The sequence below is a fragment of the Halictus rubicundus genome, unplaced genomic scaffold, assembly GCF_050948215.1.
Source record: "Halictus rubicundus isolate RS-2024b unplaced genomic scaffold, iyHalRubi1_principal scaffold0042, whole genome shotgun sequence".
In the NCBI taxonomy this organism is placed as follows: Eukaryota; Metazoa; Arthropoda; class Insecta; order Hymenoptera; family Halictidae; genus Halictus; species Halictus rubicundus.
The window spans coordinates 703339-724016 of NW_027488583.1; the positions used below are offsets into that span (position 1 = coordinate 703339).

The following is a 20678-nucleotide window of genomic DNA, read 5'->3' on the forward strand; positions in this document are numbered from 1 at the left end:
ATTGAGTCATTCCACGCGATATCGAACACTTTTGGGAGTATTGTTTCGGATTTCTTCCACTTTCACTTGGACCACAACATTTTTCAATGTCATCAAAATTCGAGACATAGTCCCTTCCTAATGTGGATACTTCCTTAAAAAAAAAAACAAATATTCTCGTTTTCAATATATGTATAATTTACGTTAATATATAAGGATGTGTGATGCTGTTTCACGAAGAGGCAGGAACGATTCCTATCTCCATAATGTTGTAGAGGAGAGATACCGATAGTTTACTTAAGGAGCTGTGGGGCCCCGAAAAACCTTTTTTTGTTGTGCCACGCACAGCTGGGAACTGTCAACGCGCTCTCGAAAGGGCATCTGGTAATGATCAGCCGCTTGCCGGCCTCGAGATAAACGGCGGCCGAGGGGATTAGTCCAACGGCCGGAACGAAGGCATCCGATTTTCGGTTAACATGGCATTAAGCCTAGAGTCCGGCCGCAGAATCAACCGGTCCCGGCAAGTATGAATAGTCCCTAACGGCGCCGGTGTTGGGCGAGTACGTACTAGGGTATACGTCCTATTGGCGAAGACGGAAAAGAAGACGATGAGGACATTCTAAAATCCATCAAGGAATTGGGAAAGCTTCTGAGCAAAACGAAGACTTCAACGAGGGAAATAAAAAATTTTACATCCGATCCGACCAATAGAGTTAAGAGTAGTATCAAGCTTCACGCTGGGCAAGCAGATAGGAACACCGAATCTATTATAATTAAGCTCAAAAATATCGAACTCAGACTAGAGAACAAACGATTAAAAGATAGTATTCACCTTAGGGACATACGCACGCAAAGCTCACCGATACAGCTCGGACCTGGTTTTTCAGGAACAAGAGAGACAGCGCCCAACAAAGGTAAAGGGAAAAAGACACTAAAATAGGTGATTCCAGAGAATTCGGGTGCACCAAAAAAAGCACAGGACACAGAAACGGAAGACGAGGGGACAGAGAGAAGAAGGAGAGGAAAGGGTAGTAATACCGAGAGCCAAGACAGAAACCAAGAGGACAGTGAAGGCTATACAGTAATAGAAAGAAATAAGAAAGCAGAAGAAAGAAGGCAGTTGAATAAGAAGAAGAGATAAGAAGAAGAGACTCTGAGAAAGAAAAGAGAAGAAGAGATAGAGAGAGAAAAGAAAAGAAGAATCCCCGCTCCCCCAAAAACGGAGGCAATAATGATTAAATCAAATGGGACCAAAACCTTCGCCGATCTCTTTAAAGAATTGAAAACTAATGCAGGCAGCAAGATGGAAGGTATACGAACGGTGAGAAAATCAAGAGGAGGCGACCTGATCATCGAGATGGAGAAAACTACCAACGGCATAGGCTTCGAAAAAATAGTCAAAGAAACCCTAGGCGAAGAGCACGTTGTGAGAAGATTAACACCGAAAGTATCCTTCGAAATCAAGGATGTTGACCCCACCTTGGAAAAGGAAGAAATTATCACAGAACTGGCGAGGGAAATAAAACTGGAACTACATGAAATAAAAATCAAAACGTCAAGGTTTGGCTTCGGCGGGACAAAAACGGTAATTGTCAATTTTCCGGCGAAGGCTCTAGAAAAACTAAAGGGTACTAGTAAAATAAAAATCGGGTTCACCAACTGCAGAGTCAACAGGACACAAAGTTTGGTAAGGTGTTTTAAATGCCATGAATACGGTCATATGTCCTACAATTGTAATATAGATACCCAAGGCCAGGAGCTTTGCAGAAGGTGTGGAGTAATCGGCCACCAGATCAACGGCTGTCAGGCGATCCGATGCTGTGTCCTCTGTACCAGAAAGGGGGTACCAGCAGCCAAGGCCGAACACGTAGCCGGAGCGGCCAACTGTCCGCAGTATAAAAAATATTTGCAGCAATTAGCTGGGAGTTCAAAACAAAATTCAATCTAAAAATTTTACAGATAAATCTGAACCATTGCAGGCTGGCCCACTACTTACTTCCCCAGGCTGCTCTGGAACTAAAGGCGGACCTGATTTTAATCTCGGAACCCTTGTATAACCCCGGAAACTGGTTGTATTCCACGAAGGGAACAGCGGCCATCTGGGTAACGGAAAATAACGGAATCATCAGACAAGAAGACGGAGACAAAATAGGAGAAGACTTCGTGGCAGTAAGGATCAGGAATATAATTTTTGTCAGCATTTATTTATCTCCTAGCACCACGGAAGATGCATACGCTCTCAAAATAGATAGAATTTTAGAGTTCGTTAAGCAGGAAAAGAGCAAGGGAAGGAGTATCATTCTCGGAGGAGACTTCAATGCAAGATCACCAGCATGGGGCTCTGAAGAGCAGAATACAAAGGGCACGATACTTCTTGATTCCCTGCTAACAAGGGAACATATTCAAGTGCGAATTTCCGATTTTGATGAAACTTATGTGACATATAGTTCTTTGAAAAATATTTGACACGTATTTTTTTTTATCGGCAACCATCCACTTTGAAGGGGTGAAAACAGCCCTCAAAGTTGGGGGTCAAAACCATATTTTTTGAAATATCTCGGAAACCAGAGGTCGAAAAAATTTGAATTTTTTTTTAAATTGTGTGTTTTTCAATGAGAAATGTAGTCGCGCAAGAAAAATTTAACAAAAGTCTTTTGTTTAAACAATATATTGAAAATTTGATTTTTTTTTGCAGTTTCTCTTATTTATTGTTAGTTCATTTTAATGTAAACTTGGGTGTGTGATCTTTGATCAAAATTAGGGTTTACATGTTTCAGGATTTTTTTTTTTTTTGCCATTTAACAATAATTATGCATTATGGAAGATAGTCTTGCATCTGCCGTGCGTAGGAAGGAATTGTGGCTTGTTTTATCGAAATATAAGTATTTACTATAAACGTGTATAGTATTTTAAACAATACCACTGGGTTATGTGTCGTTTATTGTTTTATTAGTAGCTAAAGAAGGTGGCGCAGGTAGCAGCGTGACGCGGTGCTAATTACCGCGGCGGAGTAAGGGTACCGACTTTTATAGCCAATTCGCCTGTGAATTTCTGCAATCGTTGGGCCTTCGGTCAAAATATCCCTGCAGCCTTTTTAAACTGTGAATCCTCGAACCTGGAGTTTCCCTCGTCATTTATAGTAGCTCTAAAAAGAGCTGATTTTGAAAGAAGTGCTGTCCACAAAGATTATTCTACATAATTCTGGCAATATTGATGTCCTGTGATTGTTGGGCCTTCGGTCAAAATATCCCTGCAGCCTTTTTAAACTATGAATCCTCGAACCTGGAGTTTCCCTCGTCATTTATGGTAGCTCTGAAAAGAGCTGATTTTGAAAGAAGTGGTGTCCACAAAGATTATTCTACATAATTCTGGCAATAATGATACTCGATGATAAAATGAGAAAAACATAAATGTTCTTTGCACCAAGAACATTTCAGTACGACTACATTTGAACAATGGAAACACGTTAAACCATCTAATTTTGTAAAGCAGAACTCTACGGGATTTTCAAATTCTCCTGGCCGTTCTTCTATATATCCACTGCGGAACCAAGCATATTGAAACAGCCGTTTATAACGCGCAGCTGATAATTGGTTGTGGATTAATGACTGTAATTTAATAATATTATTTCTTGCGTGTAGATTAAAATCAATATTTAACAATATTGCAAGATCGGAAAGTTTTCTTGCAAAATTCTTCCAAATGCGGAATCCATACACGTCAAGTGGTTGGATTAATGGCGTCGTATTTTTTGGTATCGTCAATACCTCTAATTGTTTGTCTTCTGGCAGGGCGTTACGTATGATCTCGTCGTTGTATCCATTCCACGAGTCAAGAAGTAAAACAGAATTTTCTGGAGCAGATGGGAGAAATACTTCAATCAACCACGTTCTAAATAACTCCTTCGTTAGTTTTCCCGATGTGGAAGCTTCAATATGTACATTAGGTGCCGTGAACACACTTCTTCGTACACGAGGTCCTAACTGCCCTTTGACTTCTTTCAAAACAATATATAATGGCGATAGCAACTGTCCGTCAGCTGAAATTGTGGGCTGGATAGTGTAGCTGTGCGTTGTTGAAGATATCGATTGGACAAGAGCACCCGTTTCTTTTTCACCTTTGTGTGAAAGTGTTCGACCAGAGTGCAATTCCAACTGGAACCCACTTTGATCACTGTTGAAAATATTGCTTGCGCCATAATTTTCAAAATACCCTTTCACATGATGCACAAAATCTTCTGCTGCTGCGGTCAAATCTGTTAAATGGTTAGTATGATGGCGGGTAACGAGTTTCGTCGTTTTTCTCGATACTATATTATAGTTTTCTTTAAACTTCCACAACCAAAAGGACGATGCCTGGAATCCTTCTAAATTTATTGATAAATTTTCGTGCATTGCCCACCGTCTCAAATCTACGTCGTGTACCAAAATTTTATTATTTCTCGCTACAATAAATTTTTCAAGTGTAGCATGTGCAATTGCTGTAAGTTTATCGTAACGAGATCCGCCTGTATTAATTTGCTCTTCCCATCTGTATAAATCTGATTTTCTCTTCAATTTCTTGTATTTGTTCTTCACAGTTTCGAAGTTTAGTGGTCTTTTTCTTCCACTCTTCCAAAAATCTACAGCTTTCTTCTTATAATCTAAATCAATGCCTCCAAATTCTATTTCTTCTGGACTCTCGTCTGGAGAACTTGAAGACGACGGTTTAGATGTTGACGCTGATTCCAAATCTTCTTCATCTTCGGGAACATTAAATGAAGTCGGTTCGTCTGTTAGGTCATCGAATATTAATTCCTGTTGCGTTTCGAAATTCATGTACCCTGCTTCTCTGTAGCTATTAATCAGGTCTATAATTATGTTTGCCAGTTCAATTTCCTTTCCATTCGTGGGTGTTCCCTCGTTATTGTTACTGCTATATGTTGCCATCAAAATATTTATAACGTTCACCGGATTGACCTTCATGTTTGTAAAAACGAATCTAACAATACAAATAAACAATAAGCAAAAGCAAAATTAATATAATGTTCGAACTTTATTATTGCCAGAAATTATTTGATATATGTGGCACCGTTTTAAAAATCCGAAAGAAGTAGCCTTAACTTCTTGATATGTACGTTGCTTTACAAACCGTAATGCAGAAAGACTAATAGCACATACAGCAAAGTGCCCATATTTATACATTCTGAAGACTGTTTTACGTTTCCCCCTCTCTCACTCTAACAACCAATGGAATTGTTTGAAAATATTTGGGTCCTTCTTAAATGCTGTATATAACCGAGGTAAAACTGATGTGCGGCATTGGCACCAGCTCTTTTCAGAGCTACCATAAATGACGAGGGAAACTCCAGGTTCGAGGATTCATAGTTTAAAAAGGCTGCAGGGATATTTTGACCGAAGGCCCAACAATCACAGGACATCAATATTGCCAGAATTATGTAGAATAATCTTTGTGGACAGCACTTCTTTCAAAATCAGCTCTTTTTAGAGCTACCATAAATGACGAGGGAAACTCCAGGTTCGAGGATTCACAGTTTAAAAAGGCTGCAGGGATATTTTGACCGAAGGCCCAACGATTGCAGAAATTCACAGGCGAATTGGCTATAAAAGTCGGTACCCTTACTCCGCCGCGGTAATTAGCACCGCGTCACGCTGCTACCTGCGCCACCTTCTTTAGCTACTAATAAAACAATAAACGACACATAACCCAGTGGTATTGTTTAAAATACTATACACGTTTATAGTAAATACTTATATTTCGATAAAACAAGCCACAATTCCTTCCTACGCACGGCAGATGCAAGACTATCTTCCATAATGCATAATTATTGTTAAATGGCAAAAAAAAAAAAAATCCTGAAACATGTAAACCCTAATTTTGATCAAAGATCACACACCCAAGTTTACATTAAAATGAACTAACAATAAATAAGAGAAACTGCAAAAAAAAATCAAATTTTCAATATATTGTTTAAACAAAAGACTTTTGTTAAATTTTTCTTGCGCGACTACATTTCTCATTGAAAAACACACAATTTAAAAAAAAATTCAAATTTTTTCGACCTCTGGTTTCCGAGGTATTTCAAAAAATATGGTTTTGACCCCCAACTTTGAGGGCTGTTTTCACCCCTTCAAAGTGGATGGTTGCCGATAAAAAAAAATACGTGTCAAATATTTTTCAAAGAACTATATGTCACATAAGTTTCATCAAAATCGGAAATTCGCACTTGAATATGTTCCCTTGTAAGCTGCGAAATAGCTCCGGTGTGGCCACTGGGGGGTCCTACCTTCGAAAAAGGAAGATCGGTCTCATACCTGGATTTTGTGGCTACGACGCCCGACCTTGCTAGAAACGATGGTTTGATATCTAGAGTACTGAGCAAGGAAATTGCTTCAGACCACAAATATATATTATCAGAACTGAAAATGACGGGTAAAAATCGAACGGAAACTAATTCAAATATTTGCAGATGGAGAATTAACCGCCAGGGCCTCACCAAGCTTAAAGAAGCTCTGGATAGGTCACTGGCCGAAGAGGAAATCAACGAGGGAAATCAATGGTCAATGGAGCAAGAAGGAAAGTTCCTAACTTTAATCAAAAAGGTCTGCGAGGAATCTTTAGAAAAAATCGGCCAAGGAAAGGGATGCAGGAGGAGAAATAACCCATGGTGGAACCAAGAGATCAAAGAGGAGAGGGCAAAAGTTCAAAAATTAAGAAGGAAAATACAGAGAGCTAGAAAGAGGAAAAGAAATGAAGAAAGAGAAATCCTAACCTTCCTTGACGAGAAGGGAAAAAAGAGGCTGCAGATAATGATAAGTAAAGAAAAGAATAGAACTTGGAACGAACTTTGTGAATCCATAGAGAAAGATCCTTGGGGAAAGCCGTATAAAACAATTATTAGGAGAGCAAAAAAGGGATCACCTCCTGCATCCCTTTCCCCGGAATTTGCCGAGACTGTAATGCGAGGACTCTTTCCCCATCTCTCTGAGAATGGGAAGGCACAAGACTCCGAGGGTACAGGCGAGGGCCCAGTAAACAGAGAACCCGAAGAGGAAGATAACCAAGAAAACGATTTCCCCGAAATAACGCAGGAAGAAATTAAAGTGGCCGCCAAACTTCTGAAAACAGGAAAAGTGGCGGGTTTGGACGGCATCCCTCCAGAATTGATTAAAGCGATGGTTCAGTTCAGGCGAGACAGATTTTTGACTCTCTATAATAGCATAATTAGAAGGAGGAAAATACCCCAGGCATGGAAGGAGGCGAAGACGATTCTGCTCAGAAAGGAGGGAAAAGACCCGGCAGAACCGTCAGCCTACAGGCCAATCTGCATTATCGATGCGATGGCAAAACTGTTAGAATACATCCTGAAAATAAGAATGCTAAAAGAACTGGGCGAAGAACCCTTCAACCAGAACCAGTTTGGTTTCTGTAAGGGGAAGTCAACCCTACAGCCAATGGAGAAGATCAGGGAAGCGGCCAACGAAGCATCGACTAAACAACGCTATGCAGCCATGATTGCGCTCGACGTTAGAAACGCGTTTAACACCCTTAGCTGGGAAGCCATAATCGCTGAAATGAAAAGAAGGAATCTACCAGAGTACATGGTAAGCGTAACAAAAAATTATTTGAGGGGAAGGATAGTAACCTACCAGGCGGAAGAAGTGCCGATAAGTATCGACATGCAGATGAGGGTTCCTCAGGGTTCTGTGTTAGGCCCGTTCCTATGGAACCTAGTCTACGACGGACTCCTGAAACGACCCCTACCACCGATGTCAATGAGACTGGCATTTGTTGACGACGTGGTCATTATAGCCCAGGCGGCCACCATCCATAGATTAAAGCTAAGAGCAGAATCTTTCATCGAGGACTCTAAAAACTGGATGCAAACAGCCGGACTCGCGTTAGCCGGAAACAAAACGGAGGTGATCATGCTGAACCATAAAAGGGTCGGGGAAGACTTTTCCCTTAAAATTGGTAACACAGACGTAAAACCAAACTCCCACCTGAAGTACCTGAGAGTCATTTTCGATGACAGGAGGAGTTTCAGGAAACATATTGAGACGGCAACTAACAAGGCGATAAGGACCCTGGCAGCCCTAAGCAGCCTAATGACTAATGCAACGAAAGCAAGACAGTCCATAAGGAAACTGTACTACATGACGATAGAATCCATCGTTCTTTATGGAGCTCCTATATGGGCTGATGCAATAAAAAATAACACTAACTGGAGGTTACTGAAAAGAACCCAGAGAATAGGCCTGTCCAGGGTTGTCTCATCGTACAGGACAGTGCCAACAGAAACGCTGTGCGTTCTATCGGGAATTACGCCGTGGAACCTTAAAATACAGGAAAGAAGGAAATTATTTAAATGGGAGGAAAAAATAAATACAGACATAAGAGATATCAGAGAAAGGCTAAGGAGAGGGGAATCCATAGGAAATGACTATCCTGAATTGGTAGAAATAGAAGCGGGAAAGGGATCAGAAGAAGAACTGCAAGAGATAAAGACAATCATGAAAAGATGGACCAGAAGAATAATGAAGGAGGAATCAGACATTGAATGGCAGAAGACTTGGGAAACAGCTAACGTCGGTAGATGGACCTACAAACTGATCCCGAATATAAAGATCTGGAAGGAGAGGAAACACGGCGAATTAGATTTTTATTTAACTCAAGCCTTAACGGGCCACGGCGTTTTTAACGCTTTCAGGAGAAGAATCGGGAAGGCCGAGTCAAGGGATTCCTGGTTCCACCAGGGAACGCTAGACACCCCGGAGCACACACTTTTCATCTGCCAGGAGTGGGGAGAGGAAAGGAAGGAGCTAGAGTACGAGCTAGAACTAAGGGAAGAAGACATCAGCCCTAGATCGGTCATGGAAGCCATCTGTAAAAAGCAGCCAGCATGGATGGCCTTTTCTGCCTTCTGCAGGAAAATCCTGAAAAAAAGGAGGCTGAACAAAGGAGAAGGGAACGTCTAGGACTGGACAACCCGGAACTAAGGGGAACGGTGGCTGACCTCGAATCGGGAGATCCAGACCGAATGGCGGACCTCTAACCGAAGATCAATAAGTTAAGTAGTTGTAAATGAAATAAAAATATAGAGGTAAAATAGTAGTTAGAAAATTACACAAGGATACTCGGTAATAGTTTCTCTCTCCCCTCTCTCTCGCTCTCAGGGACCTGGTAAATAACGGATACTGAAACGTCCGATGCGGGGACCAAGGATCAAGGCGAATGTAACGACTCTGGTGAGGTGACCATGACGAGGAAAAATTCGGGGTAACTGCAGACCGATGTCTGTGCAAGAAGCTGAAAAAGTGGGACCAGGCTAAGGAAAACCAGCACCTCGGACAAATAACCCTCCTCGGACGTCCACTGGGCCAGAACCACGGTGCCTTCTCACTGAAGCCGACGACCCATGCATCTGGACCCTCATCTCCTTAACACCACCCCTGCATACTCAAGCATCCCTCCCCCCACCAAGCGGAGGCTGACAAGTAAGAAGACAGAAAGATACGTCTGGATAGGAGCGAGAGAGAGAGAAACGTACGATTTCGTAGGGAAGAGAGAGAGAAACTTGAATAACAGGTAGATAGAATAGGAAAGGCAAGCGAAAAAATTGTAAATAGTAGTAGCATAAAAACATAGATATAAGTTAGCAGATGGAAAATTAGAATAGAGTAGTTTAATTAGTAGGAACTCGACCTAACAGATGGAAACCATCCAGATAATGAAAAGTTAGGAGCTAACGGCAGGAGCACCGAGTATCTACTAAATAGGGAAAACGAATTAAAGTATAGAAGTAGGAATTAAAATCAACAACAGACCGTAACTAGACAACTAGGGGCTTGTGAAATGTATAAACACCGAAGTAGACTCTATTTTAGCAAAAACTAGAGCTAGAGATAAATAGGAAAATAAAATTAAAAGAGAAGAGCTGTAACTTACCCGGTAGAATCCAAGGAAAGGGAACCGAGGGATAGCAAAATTGTAAACGATAAATGATTGATATACATGGTCAAACATGCATAGACGGTGTGATGAGCGACGGGGCATGCGCGCCCTACGAGTGTGTGTGGTGGGGGGTGTGCGCTGAAACGCTCTCGGATGATGTACGCGCGCTTGAATGAGAGAGTCGGATTTTATGTATCAGTTAACAGTATTTTTCCTTTATAAAATATGTGCAATTATCAGCAAGTGTCTCGTACCTTTGCCTCACCGCATCCATGATCCCAACATTTGGTAGCAGAGCGTGGTTACGGTAAAATAGAAAACGGAAGGTATGAGGTTATAGACGATACGTGGTGTAACAGAGGTTAGGAAGAGCACGTGGCGACAGTATAGAAAGAAGAAAGTGCCAGAAGTAATTATCGTTAAGAACACCAGCGGCGAAAAATAGAAGGGAAAAAATGGCAGAATCAATGGGGATACCGCTGAGCAGAGTAGAATTAATAACCGGCAAAAATTACCACGTGTGGGCATTAAAGGTGGCGGCGATACTCAGAACGCGGAAGTTGTTCCGAGAAATTATAGAAAGCGAGGAACCACCGATTGCTGGCGACCCTGAGTCACAGAATGCCAAGGTAAGGAAGGTATGGGAATCTAAAAATGATGAGGCCTTTGGCATAATCATCACGACCTTGTCAGACAGTCAGGCAGGTCAGTTCTTGACTGAGAACAAGGCAAGGACTGTTTGGGAAGAGCTCAAGAAAATGTATGCTGGAGATGCGGAAGATAAGCGCATAGATATAGGGTTAGAACTGAAAAATGTCAGTATGAAGGGCGAAGAGACGGTGAGTGAGTACATTACCAGAGCTAAAAATATAGCATCCAGGAGCGCTGCATTGGGGTACCCGATACCTGAGAGAGAAATAGTGTACCACATTGTGAGAGGTACTCACCACAGATTAGAAAAGGCAGCAATGGTGCTGAGGCCACAACGGAGTGCAACATTGAATGAGGTGCAACACGCATTGCAGGAAGAGGAAGAGAGGATTGGCCAAGCTCAAGGTAACAGTGTACATAACCCACACCAAGCGTGGAGAAGTGAGAAAGCATATAGGGCCACAAATGATGGAAAATTTAGACAATATAGAGATAGCGGCTGTTTTATATGTGGAAGGAAGAATCACTTGGCGAGGGATTGCTTCCATCGTCAAAATAATACAGGCGAAACATCATATAATAAAGGTGAATCATCATATAATAGAGTTAACACAAGGAGGTATACGAGTGGTACAAACAGACAACAGACGACAAGGAGAGAACGAAGCAGCATGGCAGTAGCGAACAGAGACGAGTTTACGTTTCAGATAACTGAACAGTACTACCATACCGAAGTAAGAAATAGAGACAAGGGGACACAGATATGGACCCTGGATTCCGGCTCAACATCACACATGACACCAGAAAAAGAGTGTATGAGAAACATAGTACCGTACCACACAAAAGTGAACTTAGCTGAGGATGGGAGAAGCGTAGAAACAAATGCTAAAGGTGACATAAAGATAGCTGTCCGAACACATAAAGGTATGAACACAGTTACTATTAAAGATGTACTATTTGTGCCAAAGTTGCGTGCTAACCTGTTGTCAATAAGCCAATTAAATAGGAATGGGCACACTGTAATATTTGGAAACAGCGCTGCAAGAATAATGGGGCCAGCAAACAGGGTAATCGCAGAAGCAGAAGAAAAAAACGGAATATTTATACTAAAAGGCGAGATGATAGAGCAAGCAAACCTTGTTGAAAAACAGAACTGCCAAGGAGAAAGAGAAGCAGAAAAGGACAAACTGAGGAAGGAAGCCAAGGGTAAATCACTGGAAAAAATGCTGTGGCACAAGCGGTTAGGGCATGTGTGTGACGAATATTTAGAAGAGATGATAAAAACAGACGCAGTCAGGGACATGAACTCGACCAAAGAAAAATTAGGAATATGCGAGTCATGCGTCATTGGGAAGATGGCACAAAAACCACACAAGGTAAAGAGCATCATGTCTACTCAACCGTTGCAATTAATACACATAGATCTATGCAGGCCAATGGCAACACCCTCAATTGATGGAAATTTGTATATATTCGTACTAGTCGACGACTACAGCAGATATACGACCACATTCCTATTAAAGAGCAAGGACCAAGCCTATGAGTACTTTCAAAAATACATGAACAAGTGGGAAAATCAAATATGTAAGAAAATCAAAAGTGTTAGGTCGGACAATGGAAGAGAGTTCGTGAACAACAAATTTGAAGAGTTATTCAGAAACAAAGGCATCCACCACCAGAGAATGGTATCGCAGAGAGAACGAACAGAACGCTACTCGATAAGATGCGGACCATGTTGATGGATGCAGACCTTCCAGAACGATTCTGGGGAGAAGCTCTGATGACGGCGACGTACCTGAAAAACTTGACACCCACGAAGTCAGACACAAAGGTAACGCCACAAGAGAAGTGGAGTGGATGGTAACCAAGTGTTTCATACTTGAAGGTATTTGGATGTATGGCTTATTATTACATACCAAAACAGATGAGGAATAAGCTGCAACCTCGAGCCAGATCGAGAATTTTCGGGAATTTTCGTGGGATACTCGTTGGAAACCAGAGGGTATAGAATATACAACGCCGAGGAGAATCGGATATATAGCGCCAGGACGGTCAAGTTTAACGAACAAGAGAAGGGATCCCGATTACTAAGGGAAAGGCAAACGACGGAACAAGGAGGCAGTGACGAAATATCAGAGAGAAATGAAGACTGCATAATCCCTTGCACTGCAGAGAAAGATACGGAAAACGTGGAAGTAGGAAACAATCCACAAGTAGAAGAAACGACGTCGGATGATATGGAAGGCGAGATCCAGGGGCACACGAACCCGCTTGAGAGAAGGAGGAGAGGAAGAGTAAAAGGGAAGACCAACCAACAGATACAAGAAGAACACACTAGACAACTGTCAGAAAGGGAAGAGAGACTCAGGATAGACGGAGCAAGAAGATCTGAGAGAATAGAAAAGAGACAAGAGCAAGCATATAACACAGAAAGTCAAGATGAATTTATACCAAACAATCACAAAGAAGCAGTAGGATCAGTAGACGGAACATGCTGGGAAAAGGCCATGGAAGAAGAACTGCAATCAATGAAGACACACCAAGTATGGGATCTAGTGACAAGGGAAGAGAAAATGAAAGTACAAAGGAGTAAATGGGTGTACAGCAAAAAGAAAGACGCAGATGGGAGAACCACACGATACAAAGCCAGGCTAGAGGCAGTAGGATGCCAACAAAAAATAGGGATACATTACGAGGAATCATTTGCGCCGGTGATAAAACTGGAAACTGTACGAGCAATGCTGGCAATAGCAAGTATATACAATTTAACAATTAGACAGTATGACGTAAGATCGGCATATCTGTATGGAATCTTGTGAGAGACGGTTTATATGGAACAACCTCCAGGCTACGATAGCGACAGGCGTACGGTGTGCAAACTGAAAAGGAGTATTTATGGATTGCCTCAATCGGGCCATTGTTGGAATGAAAAGTTAGATAAAGACTTAAAATCGATAGGATTCATAAGACTGGAAGAAGATCCGTGTGTATATAGATATGAAAAGAACGGGGAATCACTATTACTCGGTATATACGTAGACGATTTCTTAGTAGTAGGGTCGGGCGATAACATAATCGAAAATGTAATGTCAAAAATAAGACAAGGGCTAGACGTTGTAGAAAATAAGGAAAAATTCTTCCTAAACATAAAAATAAAAGAATCCAAGGGGGGAATAGAGCTATCACAGGGGGCATATGTTGAGAAAATTTTAGCCAAGTACGGATTGAAGGAGTGCAATACCGCTAGAACACCCATGGATGTAAACCAGAACCTGAATGAACACCAGGATTCACCCGAGGTAGATAAAACATTATTTCAAGAAATGATGGGTACATTGATGTATTTGGCGGTAGGTACAAGGCCTGATATAGCCTTTAGCGTAAGTTATTTATCACAGTATTGTCAAAAACCAAAGCAAATTCATTTAATAGCCGTTAAGAGAGTGTATAGATACTTAAGGAGAACAAAAGACTATAAGTTATGTTTCAGCAGAGCAAGTGGGAAATTGACCATTAGTACAGATGCCAGCTGGGACAGTACACCAGACGCCAAGTCATACAGTGGCTACGTGGTCAAAATAGGTGATAACGTAATTGGTTGGAGGAGTAAGAAACAGAACCTCGTGGCACTTTCCACTTGTGAAGCTGAGCTAATCTCGATATGCGAAGGGGTACAAGAAGCCAAATGGATACAAGGGTTGATAAGTAATTTAAGCAGTGATAATATAACGGAGTTACCAATAGAATTAAAAACAGATAGTAAGGCGGCCATGGACTGGATAAAAAAGGAAAAAGTCACAAACAGGACAAAACACATCAACAGAAAATATTATTTCGTAAAGGACGAGGTCAAGGATGCAAACATTAAAATAACACATGTCGCGTCAGCGGAAATGCAGGCTGACCTATTGACCAAACCACTAAGCGAAGAAAAATTAAATATAGGCATTACAGGGTTAAATGTACGTGTATAGAGAATCACAGGATTATATGTGTTATATATGTTTTATATAGGTTTATCAGCGTGTCTTTGCCAACTGTTATTAAAGTTAAAGTAGTCTATTAAGGGGAAGGCAAGCATGTATGACCAAAGGGGGGAATTGATATACATGGTCAAACATGCATAGACGGTGTGATGAGCGACGGAGCATGCGCGCCCTACGAGTGTGTGTGGTGGGGGATGTGCGCTGAAACGCTCTCGGATGATGTACGCGCGCTTGAATGAGAGAGTCGGATTTTATGTATCAGTTAACAGTATTTTTCCTTTATAAAATATGTGCAATTATCAGCAAGTGTCTCGTACCTTTGCCTCACCGCATCCATGATCCCAACAATGATGAAATAAAAATAAGAGCGTATGCACGTAGAAAATAAGAGAGAAAGGGTGCACAAGAGATGCACAAAGTAAATAAAAAGTAGGATAGACGTTACGGGGAAAAAGAAATAGAATATATTGCCATGGACCAAGTATGTAAAAACAACGCCTCCTCAGCTAAGCAAAAATCTGAAATACAATAAGAATAGTTAAAACATATAGAAATAGAGTGAGAGTCTTAAAAGCAAGTTAACCCAAAACCATAGACATATGTATAGACAAAGACAGTCATAAACATGTGGACAAATAACAAAAACAAAACCAGTCTAGAAAATAAAATCCAGAAACAAAAAGCAACTACAAAATGAGAAAATAGAAGAGAAAGACTAGAAATAATTAATTAATTAAACGAAGAATAATAATTAAAAATGAAACGTGCATTAGAAAGGAGAGAGAAAAAAGATCCAAAGTACGGTGTTTGGGAATGGTTGGCTGGGACAGCCTTATCGGAAGGCTTGGAAATTCGAGGCGGATGTTCGGAAACGGTTCGGGCGAAAACTCCGTGCGCGACGATACGATACGTGCGGAAAGGTAGGAGAGAGCACGTGGTCGGTTAGTTTGTACGAGAATTCATGTAACACTTTGTTGAATCACTCTTGTATTTGGTAACAGCAATGTACACAGCCGAAAATAAATGACACGTGTGATCCACTTGACTGAGTTTGCGATTTACGCGCGATGCGGTACAGATAAACTGTTAAAACGACGGAATCGATTCTCAAGACACGTGGTTGTGCGCCGACGGTTCGCAGAAAAAGAAGGCCGATTCCGGGAATCGCTCGCGGATGTCGTCACTCGCGAGTGCGACGATTGGCTGGTGTGCCGTGGGCTGATTCGCGGAGAGGGACGTGTTCGGGAACTAATTAGCGCCGCGCTTGAGCCCGCGCAGATTGAATTTCGGCGCCGATTCCCAAACATACGGAAACAGCAGAAAAATTGCAAACAAATAGTTAAGTAGCCAAATTAAATAATAAATTGTCGGAAATTATTGGTAATAGGATTGTTCGGAATGACTGCGGGCGCGTTAGCATTCAGATGTATGTGCGTATGTGTGTGCTCGCGCGTCGTGGCAAAGATTGTAACAGCTCGGTGACAAAAGTACACCGAGAGGACTCGTGTGTTTTGTCGTTGCCAGGTGAATTGTTTAAGTTGTGTTTTGTCGTTGCCGGGTGAATTGTTTAAGTTGTGTTTTGTCGTTGCCAGATGAATTGTTTTAGTTGTGTTTTGTCGTTGCCAGGTGAATTGTTTTAGTTGTGTTAAGAAGCGAATCGTGGTAGTTAGTTACCAGCGAACCGGCGACCCATCAACACGGCATCCGCACACGCGCCTGAATTTATGTTAAAAACGAATAAATATAGTTAGTAGGAGTTGGAGATAATCCTGACTGTTGAATCCCCTCCATCCCCTATAAAATAAATAAATAAGTGAATGTCAAATAAATATTAGCTAATCAAACAAACAATCATTCAATCGAAAAGCAAAGATAACAGATTTAAGCTCGGCTGAGAAGGCGAGGGTGTAGATCCTGGCTTCAAAATAATCCCTATAGAAGTCAGTGTAGGAAAGTAAAAGGAATAATTTAACACGTAGAACCAACCTACAAAAGATAGACCGGTTCGGATAAAATAATATATATAAATCGCACAAGTAGGTTAGTTACTGACTAATATAGTATAATAATGCTTAATCTAACAAGTAGCAAGGAGTAGAATACACTCAACGGCCGTTATACCGTTAGATAAATTACTAATAAGAAAAGCGAGAGCGAGATGTTCACCCGGCTGCGGTCCAGCAGGCGCAACGGGACGAAAACCTTGAGTAAAAAGGGTCACAGTGCGCCGGGCACGGCGATAACGCGAGCGAACACCGACAAGATGGCGGCGCGGAAACGAGCACGTGGCAACACACATTATCATTAATTATTCAACAATTAGACAACATCTGTGAACCAAAATGTAAACGTAGCGTTTTTTCGGTTTGGCAAACATTCTTATATAAAAATTTCGCAGAAATAAGCCCGGGATTAGAATATTTTTCTGGCTCCGAAAAAAATTAAAAATCAAAAAGTGAGAATGCTAATAGTAGCAATAAATAATGTAAATCCGAAAGCAGATTTCAAAAAACTCAATTATTAAAGTCACGCGGAGAAAAACAAGACGGGCAAGGAAACAGCCACGACCGTTTGCTCAAGGCAAAAGATATAAGAAGCAGAGGCTAAAAATTTAAACAACGAAAAAGTGGAGGCCAAACAGGAAAAAACGAACGCGTAGGTCACAGTATAAAAGTAACGGTATTCCTCAAGACAGGGATAAGGTGAAGGTGAAAACACATAAGAAATTATCTAGCAGAAATACAATAAGAGCAGGCGACCTACGACCACATAGAGGAGGAAGTCGCATACAAAAACAGTGGCGGATAACAATCCCCGGGGTTACTCCAGTTCGTACATACGAGGTCATGTAAAAACTCGCAACGGTAAACGAGTAACGGGAGCAGAAGTAGGAGGGGGAATAGAAGGAAGGTCAGAGTACCGCGGAACGACAAATTTCAAATCAGAGCGACTCGAAACCTCAGGGTATACGGTGGTGATTTTCTGATTTTCTATAAAAGTAGCTATTATCAGTCTTTTGTAAGAGTGAAGAGTTAAAACGACTACGGTGATAGTGCAGAATACAAATACAAGAACAATTAATTAATTAACTAAGTGAAAAACTAGTAGAACAATTAATTAATTAATTAGTGAAAAAACTAATAGAACAGTGAAGTGGTTAAAATAAAGGGGAAAATACTCTAGTTAAGGGTATACAGCACCTTGACTCCTTAAATCAATAAAATAGGATAGGAAAGTAATTTAGGATAATATAGTCATAAATAAATAAATAAAATTAGAATAATTAAGTAAATTAATTAATTAAATAGGTTAGTTAAATACTATTAAATAGGAAATAAAACAACTAATTAGCTACAGTAGTATAGGACAATTAATCTAGGTTAGAACAGTTATAAATAAATAAATAAAATTAGAATATCCAATTAGGGTAGTTTACATATTAATTAGCAAAAATAAGAAATAAAGCAATTAAATACAGGAAAAATAGGACAATTAAATTAAATTAAATTAAATTAGAGTAGCAAATAAAATAGTTAAGAAAAGTTAGAATAAGCTTTAAATAGTAGAATAATTACTTAATAAGGTAGGACATAGAAAAGCGAAAAGTTCTCCGATCGAGATAAAAATTTAGATTAGGCTATTTCCGAGGGTGAGGAACAAATAGGGGGGAATTGGGAGAATACTTCTCCCCCCTGTGGAAAATTTTGAAAATACCCACCCTCTTGCGAGATATTGACGATAGGAAGGCTGTGATTGATAGAATCCGAGAAAGTGACTAGTGAAATTCATAGAGTTCGGCAAGGGCTTTCCAACGAGCCGTCACACGTGTAATTCGGAGCACTTTTAGGATAGCCATATAACGAGTGTCAAAAAAGTAGCTTTTGAGAAAAAGAATTCTGAGGGCGTGGGTGAGTTAGGTGGGGTATTTTGGGCAGGCAGCTCGGGGTGGGGAACCAGGAGGTTCCCCGTCGTAAAAAATCACTCCTCTACCCCCCCCCCCCCCGTTCACGAGATATCGACATATACTAGGTGAACCGAGCGACTGAGAGAAAAACTCAAGATAGGCCGTTTTTTAGGTAGCCCTAGGAGTAACCAATTCAGCAGAGAAAAGTGGGGCTTTACTATTAAAAAACCCCCACTTCCCTCCTGCTCCGAACCCCAAAAAAGGGCTGTTCGAGGACAAATTAGGCGTGCGAGCAAAATAGAGATAGTTTCAAGCGGATTAGGTCGAGTTCCTTCAGATAAGAGTAAACTGAGGCGGAAAAAACGTAAATATAAGGGAATATAGGTTAAGTCTAAAACGCGAGCGAGTAAGTAGGATAAGAGTTAAGCGAATTAGAATAAAAAATTTTTTATTTATTTTCGAAGTGTAAATACAAGAGTACCAGAAAACTCTGAAATCTGAATACCGAAATATAAGTGGAAATTTTGATACCAAAAAAAGGGTATACGTCCTATACATACGGACCCACACCTCGGTCTGGGCGAGGACGGCAAGCCCGGCGTCCCGCCGGTCCGGTTGGCGACGAATCCCGACCCCGCGAGCTCAGCAGTACATAGGAAACACAGTTCACTAATAAGGTAGCTGAGCCGCGGTGGTTCCTGCAGTCCACCTGCAGCCCGAGAATCCGATCCCGTCTCCGCCGAACGACGCTCCGCGTTCCCGCTGTTACCGTGCATCGTACTCGCTCCGTATTCGCGCCGTTCGCGTCGCGTAGACTAGGTAGTATTAAGTGCGTGCTAGTTATTTAAGTTAGAACATAAGTTTTGTATTATCGGGTCGTCCACCCTCGTCTGTCCGCAGAGCGGAAGAACTCCCGACCGGGAGACCGCACCGACCAGCGCCGGGACCACCGGCAACCCGGACCGCCGGAATAAATAAAGACAGTATTATTTTCTCATAAACCGTAGTCGATTCATTCCGAAACCCGTTGCCCTCTCCAAAGACCCTGGCGCGCTGAGCAAATCCAGGAGAGGGCATCAACGAGCAAAGCTCGCGCTTCACGCCAGCGGGGCTCTACCGTTACAACTTGCACAATTTCAAGAAAATTGTGGTTTTTCCAATACCACGCATGGAAAAAAATTTTTTTTAACATGCTATACATCATTTCCCATAGATTTTTTCACGCTGATTTCAAATCTGGTCTTAAAATTTGTCTACAACCTCAGGATTTTGCAAAAAATAGATTTTTGTGACAAAAACTAATGAAATCATTTTTTCGTTGAAATGATTTGATAACACACTAGTTTGAAGGTATATCGTATTCTCATATATAAAACACAATAAATGCATAAAAATTTGTGTTGAAACACGTTCGACCTTTCAATGTTCAGTAAAGTAAAATCCACCGTCATCAATTCTAACTTTATTTGTTTATAACTTTGTAATAAAGCGTTCCTGAGCAAACTTCAAATAACATTTTTTTCTTATTTCCACTTGTAAGATATGCTCTCCAAGTTTGTCAATTAAAATCCGGGACACCCTGTATAACCTAGTGCCATTAATTGTACTAGACACAATCAAGATAGCCCACCAGGACAGAGCAGACACACGCAAATCAAAATGCTGCTTCCCAGACAGCATAATAGAAGACCCGCAAACAACATTACTATTAAAACAGCTCAATAAAAACATCAGATCGCAGAGACGCCTCAACCCAGCTCCAAATATACCAAAAAGAAAAACAACACAGCTAAAGACAACACTCGTCAGCTCAGAAATGGGCAAAATAAAAAAGTCGCTCACCACCACGCAAACACAAAAAACAGAAGTACCAGCATCAAACCACCAAAGCAGCCAAATGGACCACTTACTAAAATTAATAGAAAACCTAAATGCGACAATCGCAAACCTCACGAAACAGCTAGAGGAAGAGCGCAACAAGAACAATGCCGCAACACACAGCAGATTCGCAGATGCGAACAAATTTGCAGCATTAGAAACCGACATTGAACCCAACCCATACCCGGCTTTACCTGAGCCAAGCGTCTCCAAGAGACAAAAGGACGGCACCGTCGCAGGACATAAAAGACCCTGCCCAAGCACGGATGCGCATAAAACCATAAAGAAATCAGAAAAGGAAACACAACACACGACGAAGGAACAAA

At 41.2% G+C, this 20678-nt stretch overlaps 1 protein-coding gene across 1 annotated transcript; it reads left to right on the forward strand.

Moving 5' to 3' along the window:
* The first annotated feature begins 455 nt into the window (after positions 1 to 455).
* Positions 456 to 8957, forward strand: LOC143363362 (uncharacterized). Its single transcript, XM_076803960.1, has 5 exons — positions 456 to 503; positions 551 to 893; positions 1275 to 1872; positions 1959 to 2385; positions 6468 to 8957. Exons 1-5 carry the CDS (start codon positions 456 to 458, stop codon positions 8955 to 8957), a joined length of 3906 nt encoding a protein of 1301 aa, XP_076660075.1.
* The last annotated feature ends 11721 nt before the right edge of the window (positions 8958 to 20678 follow it).

Coding starts and splice junctions, on each gene's coding strand:
- LOC143363362 (XM_076803960.1), top strand. CDS start 456: ATGGCATTAAGCCTAGAGTCCGGCCGCAGAATCAACCGGTCCCGGCAA. Junction 504..550: donor GAATCAACCGGTCCCGGCAA/GTATGAATAGTC, acceptor AGTACGTACTAG/GGTATACGTCCTATTGGCGA. Junction 894..1,274: donor AGAGACAGCGCCCAACAAAG/GTAAAGGGAAAA, acceptor AAACTAATGCAG/GCAGCAAGATGGAAGGTATA.